Raw genomic sequence first — 7,633 nt, forward strand, 5'->3', positions numbered from 1 at the left:
TACCAGCGAAAAGCACGTACGTGCACTGCGCGAAAAAAATAGCGTTCATGCGCTGTAAACGTATATGCGAGACACATCTTGCCGGTACACGCATAAACCAACAAGCAGACTCTGCTTCCGCATTTCCTTTGTTCGTTGTCGCCCACCCCAGCCCCGTTACTCATCTCCGTACAAAGACCCACACACGCGCGCCATTTCGGCAGCGGCGCTACGGCGCCTCCGCGATTGCTAGCTGCACTTCGATGAGTGGCGTCTTACTGCTTCACATGCATTTATTCTGAAAACACTGCAGCATACTAGTGCCTGCTCAGCATTATTGGCTGTAGTAGGGCTTGATTTTCGCTTGTGCGTTGCGCATTCTGCTACAATATTACGGCCACCTCGTTATAATTAACAGACCAGTCGGACAAGGCAGTTACGTTGTAGTTACGTTACTTTAGGTAACAATCACCAAACGTTTGTGATAATGAATCGTTTGCCTGTTTCAGCATTTCTAGATTTAAGCATTTACCGCGCTAGTCGGACAGAGGCCGTATATTTATTCTTCGCTCCTAATTTTTTTAGTATCATCATTATATATATCACCGACTATAACTGGAGCACACTTGAGGTTCAGTGACAACAAATGCTTGCCAGGTTATAATATGCAGCCACACGGAATCTCGGGCACAAAATTAGGCCCCCGCAGTCAACACAAATTATGGCACGTTGGTGGTTCGGAGTGGGTTTTTTTTTTTTTTTAATTCCAGACGAACATCACCTTATCGTGACATGTATGCTTGCAAAATAAGTAATCTGGTTGTCTTGGTTCTTTTACTTTGTAGAAATACTGTTTACCTCTTCGCCAGGAGAGAACTTCTATCAGGATTGGCCCCTGGTTTTAGTTTCGCCAAAAAAATTGTTTTTTGTTATTTTGAACACTGTCCTGAGCCCATAGTTTGGAAAGAAAACCGACGCGTTTAAAGAAACAAGTATTTCCTGAACCAATGTGACTTGGTTTCTGGAATGGAACGAAACATCCCCGGCCAAAGTACAGCAGTATTCCCCATCCTTCCTAAATCTAGAATCTAATGTGAACATTCACGTCCGTCGCATAAAAAAAAAAAAAACGCATTGGAGCGGTTTACAAAGTATTTAACGTAGTGTAGTATATTCTCTGTCATCATGCACAGCCACCTCGGCTGTCGCTTCCGTATGTTATCAAGCATGCCGGCGTGGCATTATTCTGCTTAGGAATACGGCATGATAACGTACGCCTCGTTTGGCGTCCGTGCATACTTTTTGAACACGAAAATTGTACAAATGAGTGCTATCAACCACAACAACAAGTATCATTCACAAACAGGGGCGGATCCAGGCTTTTTCTGAGGGGGGGGTCAGCTCCCCTCAGTGATGATGATGATGATGATGAGCAGGAGGAGGAGAAGGAGGAGGAGGAGCCTTATTTATTCACCGAAATTTAGTGAAAGCAAAACCATAAGAAATACAAGTCATCAATTCACCTTTTTTTGCGACGTGAGTGGTCATCTTCTTGGAGGTTTAAATTCAAAAATTAAGAGAGGGGTCAGGACATCCGGACCCCCCCTCTGGATCCGCCAATGTTCACAAAGAAACACGGCGAAAAGAGCATAGCCGAGGCGGCCGATCCGGCCGGAAGTCCAGGTATGACGTTTTTCAGCCGGTTTTCGCCCGCGCTCTTCGGTCTTCCGGCATCGCGCGGCGAGATGGGGGCGGGGCATCGGGCCACTTTTGTTTGCTCATTGCGCCGCTTCTATTGCATGTATTGTGAAAATATTTCGTACACATGAATTATTCAATGTGTACTTGCTGCTAGTCAACTTTTCTTTTAATTCTAAAACCGCTTCACCTTCCCTTTAAAGCGTGCTCCGCCTTAAATATACTCTTTCACAGGTGAAGCCTGCTTTAGGCTGTCGTATCAATAGAGGAATTCCCTCACGAGAAAACTTCGCGCTCAACCGTCGTCATCGGTAGACGGAGGGGTGCACCATATATCGCCAAAAGACCCGGCGGCGCACCACTGTTTTCGATCGTTGCCCGGCATAAGACGATACGCATGTAGATACTCCCGTAGACACATGTTCCATGTTTTCCCGATAATTTCCCTTTGTTCTTTGTGCAACAACAAGAAATCTTCTTAGGCGGATAAAAGAAATTACCTCCGTAGAACCAAGGGAGGGTGAACCTTGTAAAAAGAAAAAAGTGGTAGTAATTCCGTATAAGTATAAATTGTCACATGGGCTCAAAAATGTAGCTGGTAGATTTGGTATAAATGTTGTTTTTCAGCACCCATTAAGATGGGAAAAATTTGTGGTCGAATAGAAAGAAAATTGGCAGAATCTGATATTGCAGTTAAAAAGAAATAAAGAAATGCTCTGTTAAGCACAGGTCCCCTCCAGTCGAGTGTAAAACGGGGGTGGTCTATCAAATTCCGTTTAATTGTGGCCACGTATATGTTGGGCAAACCGGTCGTTGCATTAATATAAGATTATTAGAGCACAAAAACTCACTAAAAAACAAGAAAGATTCACATGTCACCAGACACTGTTCCGAGCATGGGTGCTTTCCGCTTTTTCATGACACCACCATCCTTTCGGTTCACACTAATCAGTTCACTAGGGAAGTTATCGAAGCATTTCACATTAGAAAAAGAGGCGATATCTGCATAAGTGAGCCGTCGATAGCATTACATGAAAAAGAATTCTTATTTCTAGATAAGTCCGTGACTTAGAGTTTGGTGTTACTTTGTAGTGATAATCTCGATGTGCGTCATGTTGTGAGCGCACGTGGGTTTGGGGGACATAGTATATATATATGCGTGTTGCAGTTTATTAAAAAAATAGTTGTGAGTACAGCGTCGTCCTGTCGTCTTTCTCTCCTAGTGTCCCCGTTTTTTACGCTGTTTCGTCAAGATGATACATAACCAGTACCAACTCGCCCAAATGTTGATCCTTCTGCAATTTCCCAATGTTTTCCCAATAAAAAATTCGTGCACAACGAAAAGACCAACTCAGAAAGCACATGAATAAACTGCAAGGGTCGGCAAGTGCAGACTACGCGCTATTCACCCAACATCATGTGCGCCCTAGATGCCGCGGAGTCAACGGCTACTGACTTCGTCATGGACAATCCCCCTGAATGGGAATGTAGGAATGAAAGGGGGGGGGGGGGGGTATGCTGACGTATTACTCAAATTGTGAGTGGTGGTGGTAGTGGTTTAACTGGTTTATTGATTGGAGATATTGGAAGCGAAGGTGCTCCCGGCTACTCCATTTCACCAATACAGGGTCATAGACCCGGCTATACCAGTCCACTGTGCACAACAATTTCGTGAGTACTGATAGTTGTCTATAAAATGTCCTCCTGGGTTGGTTCTCACTGAGTCACGGTAAAAATTAAGCTATATATAATACGTCACCTAATACTTTGTCGCTATTCCTGTCGAATTCGCTATGAGCATAGCACTGCAGCCGACGTCGTCATTGGCCAATCCCCCTGAGTAAATTGTGAGTGCCAATAGGGAATTGGCGAATCGGACGGACGTGAGCTTCTCGTGCCTGCAGTCACCGTGCCTGCCCAATCTACCTATGTATAGAATGAAGAAGATGGCGCGCTTCATGTAAAATTCTAATCGATTATCATTATAATTGGTATTGATTATCTTCAGCTTGAACTTTCAGTTTTCTATTTTCTTTATGGATCTAAAATGCTTTCTAATCGCTTTAAAATATCTTTTCACAGTGGCCCGTAATTATAGATATGAAACTTTGCTGCATTTCCACCATCCACTGATGATTGGCCGATCCCCTGCCTGGGTATGTGCCATGCTCAAAGGGACAACAACAACAACAACAAATACCACGGAGCTGTGTTCCAATATAGCGTCAGCAATGCTCTGTGATGTGCGAGAAACCCTGCAGCACCTGCTCTGTGAATGTGCTCGATTCAGTGCTCAAAGAGTATCTCTCGCAGTGACTTTGGGACTGCCGCTTTCCGTGGACATGCAGCTAAAGGACGTTTTAGGACCATGGGCTTGTCCCAAACGTGCTTTACGGGCTACCAAAGCTCTGATAGAGTACCTGCAACACACAGGTCTAGACTAGTCGCTGTGAATAACTCGCCGTATATGTACGCATCAACTTCTTGAACATCATCGCCATCATCTTCATCACGTCATCAACTGGCGTAGCAAGTTAGGCATTTTAGCCCAGCTAACATAGCCAGACCTCATTAAAGATCTCTCTCTCTCTCTCTCTCTCTCTCTCTCTCTCTCTCTCTCTCTCTCTCTCTCTCTCTCTCTCTCTCTCTCTCTCTCTCTCTCTCAGCCCTTGCGGCAAAGGACGAGGGAGGGGAGGAGAAGGAAGACAGGAGATAGGGTGCATGTGGGGTCGCGCTAACCCCCGCTGACACTTCCTTTGCGGACTCCCGCCAGTATTGTTGAATCTGTCCTCAGCTTCTGCGGACTGCTGTCATTTCCGCCAGCCAATCCACCTGAGTGGGTACGTCGTCGCATAATGACCTATAATGACCTCCTATTCGCCAGGAACGTGCTTATTTGGAACTAACTACCTGCATGTTCGCTTGCAACTAAGTGTTCGCCTGCAACGTAACCATACTCTTTAAGGTATCGCTTGCCTTGCCTTTTATGTGACATAAGTGAATCATATGCGGTCTTATAAAGCATCATTATCCCTCCTGGTGCCTTGCAAATAGCAGTATTACCGTATACGCAATTTCTTACCAGTTGCATACGTAACACGTCAAAATTTCTCCCAAACCCCGGCGTTAGACCGGATTTTCTAAATGAGACACAGGCGATGCCGTACCTTGTAAACATTTTACTGCTTGACGACTTATCAGGCACAGCGTCTCAAAGCTGCCAGTGTGTCAAAAAAAAAAACTGTGGTTAAAAAGAGCGGAGCACGAAGCGGGCGTCACACCTTCTTGGGGGCTTCTTTCGCCACGACAAAGCCGAGCATGGAACTGTCCACCTTCTGCATCTTCTTCCTCCCCTTCCCGCCGAGGCCTGCTGGGCGAGGCACAGCAGGCTTCGTCCGGCCGGCCAGCTTCTTGCACTGCGACTTCCGCTGGAGGAACTCCACGACGAAACGCCACACCTCTTCGCCGGGGCCCAGGTGCAGGCGAGCGTACTCCTCGATCTCTGCTTCCGAGTCGAGGTCCCTCAGCAGCTCAAAAAATGTTGGCACGTGCACGTACGAGGGAAAGGACTTCAGCTTGACGTAGCTCCAACGCACGAACTCCTCGTACGGGTCGGCGCGCCGCTCCAGGTTCTTCTGGGGTGGGGTCTTCTGCGCCGAGCTCGTGAAGGCCGCACCACTGAGTGACGGGAAGCGCGCCATGTTCTCGATGGCTACGCGCTCTTGCTTGAACGGCTCGTTCTGTCGCGATTCCCCTGGGGGCTGCTGGCAAACTTGAGCCCAAGTCAGAGGACGAGTGGCTGGCGACTGGCGGTTGTCAGCGGGCTTCTCATCAAGCGATGGCTGACTCCGAGCAGCTTGCGGGCTCTTCTGGTAGTCTCCCCAGGAGTCCTCGGAATCACTGGCTAGCATCTTGACGTCTTTCTCATGCTTGTCCTCTGGAAACGGTGCACTGTAGCGAACACCCAGCGGAGCCTTGTCGAACCCGGCGCTTGGATCCGGTGTTGCTTGGTTCGATTTGACCGGTGAGGTTTCCTCGGAAGCTATCGGCAATACCCGGATTCGTACTGTCTGCGGCTGCCTGACTTGGGAATTGGGAATCGAAACTAGCTTGCCTGGGGAGGGCTTGTTGAGCTTCACAAAAACCGCGGCGGCCCTCACACCGGGGTTGGCGGGAAGTGCAGCCTCCACGGCAGCTCGTGGAGGTCGCTGGTCGCAGCTGGCACGCGGAGGCGGATTCTGAAGCCGGAAAGGCAGTTTGCCGCACGATCTGATGACTTCTTTAAGCGGCTTGAACTCTTTGTCACACAGGCGTCTCACGGGTAGAGACAGCCGGAGGTATCCCAAGGTGAACCAGAAGGCCATGCGGACCTCTGAGTAAGGCCCGTGTATGCTACCGTTGTGGTCCTTGTAGATCCAGAGCTTGCAGTCGCTGCTGCCTATGACGTCTGACGCGGCTCGATGGGACGATTCGCGGGCACGTATCTGAGCACTACTGAGACTGGGATGTCCGTCTTCATCGCCAGACGCTTCTGATTCGATGATTGTCCCGCCACCTCTTTTCTGCATGCTTTGAATCGCGGTGTTGTGGTCTTGGAAGTCGTCGCGGGCTGCCACAGACTCCATGTGTGCGGCTGCCACGCCCAACATGTTGGTCAGCTGTGACCTTCAAAACGTGCGGTTCTGAGCGTTCTTGTAGCGGCCCGTGGGCCCGCGTTCCAAAGCTTGTGCGCAGCCGCTGATGATGACGATGATGAAGAAGAACACCAAGTCAAGGGGGTCACTAGGACAGAGCATCAAAGATCATCAGCTACCACCGGGGGCAAAAAATTCTTCGGGAGCTTAACTCTTCTTACGTGCTTTAAAGGCGAAAGCCTAAAGATTATCAAAGACATTTTTGCTGCTGCATCGTGCTTGTGTCTTTGTAGCTTTCGTTTTCTCGTCTTTCGGCACGAATTACTCCGACGAGCAGACTGGCCGCAATTCACGCCGCCCCACGGTCAGATCTCTCCTCCACGTGCCGTACATGTTCTACTCGCGCACCGTCGCGTTCCCCTGCCACGCATCAGGTTCAATCTTGTTCTATTTTGGCGGGGTAGCGCAGTGGTAACGCACTTGGTTCTTTTTCTGCATAGGTTCAAATCCAACATGAGCCCAAATATGTTTTTATTTGCTTACTTTCTCATTCACCTGGGTGGCCATTTTGGTACCATTCGTGTTGACGCCGCCGGCAACGACGGTAAATTTTAACGCTTTATGTTGCTGTTGCTGTTTAGATATCGAGATAAGGGCCCTTCTAAAGCTCAGGAACACCGTGCATGCAGACACAAAGTACACGACAGAACATGCATAGCAGCCACCAACGAAAGAGCAAGAACTGATAGAGAGGCGGGGCTGGCGAAGCAAAGCCTAATTATGAGAATTACAAGTAGCATAATAGCAAGGAACGTGTCATTAATGCCTATTGTTGCTCTTCGTTGTCATGTACATCTGACGGGGCGCGAAAACAACAGAAATGAAGTGAGGTATACTAGGAGACATGCAGTCAGTCAGTCAGTCAGTCAGTCAGTCAGTCAGTCAGTCAGTCAGTCAGTCAGTCAGTCAGTCAGTCAGTCAGTCAGTCAGTCAGTCAGTCAATCAATCAATTTTAATCTTTACATTGCACACTTAAAAGAGGCAAAGGGCGAGCCGTTCTACGACGTCTTGAGGAATCAATGACCCCGTGCACATCTGACAGAAAGAGGAATAGCATGTAGTAACAAAACAACTTAGTATTCAGAAATAGCCTTAGGGCAGCATTTTACAAAGGCATATACGTTTGCAACAAATCAATGTACTTAAAGTAATATTACACGTAATTATCAAGCAGGTTTTCACCGGTTTTTAAAAGGGATATATGCTACTAAACCGAGAACCACCATGAGCGCAGTCTTTGTTGTTTTGTTTCATTCGCGGCG

General features: G+C 47.9%; 2 protein-coding genes across 2 annotated transcripts in view; one reads left to right on the top strand and one right to left on the bottom strand.

The window, feature by feature from the left end:
* Positions 1–7,633, top strand: part of LOC144174532 (uncharacterized) — a 598,699-nt gene that overhangs the window by 83,263 nt on the left and 507,803 nt on the right. The gene's annotated exons all lie outside the window — the stretch shown is intronic.
* LOC144173622 (uncharacterized) lies at positions 4,953–6,326 on the bottom strand. The gene has a single exon (XM_077701966.1). It carries the CDS (start codon positions 6,324–6,326, stop codon positions 4,953–4,955), a length of 1,374 nt encoding a protein of 457 aa, XP_077558092.1.

The sequence above is a fragment of the Haemaphysalis longicornis genome, unplaced genomic scaffold, assembly GCF_048455015.1.
Source record: "Haemaphysalis longicornis isolate Haplotype H1 unplaced genomic scaffold, Haemaphysalis longicornis Haplotype H1 scaffold_3, whole genome shotgun sequence".
NCBI lineage: Eukaryota > Metazoa > Arthropoda > Arachnida > Ixodida > Ixodidae > Haemaphysalis > Haemaphysalis longicornis.

What these genes read in the sequence shown, in the direction of transcription:
- LOC144173622 (XM_077701966.1), bottom strand. Translation starts at nt 6,326, where the DNA reads ATGTTGGGCGTGGCAGCCGCACACATGGAGTCTGTGGCAGCCCGCGAC.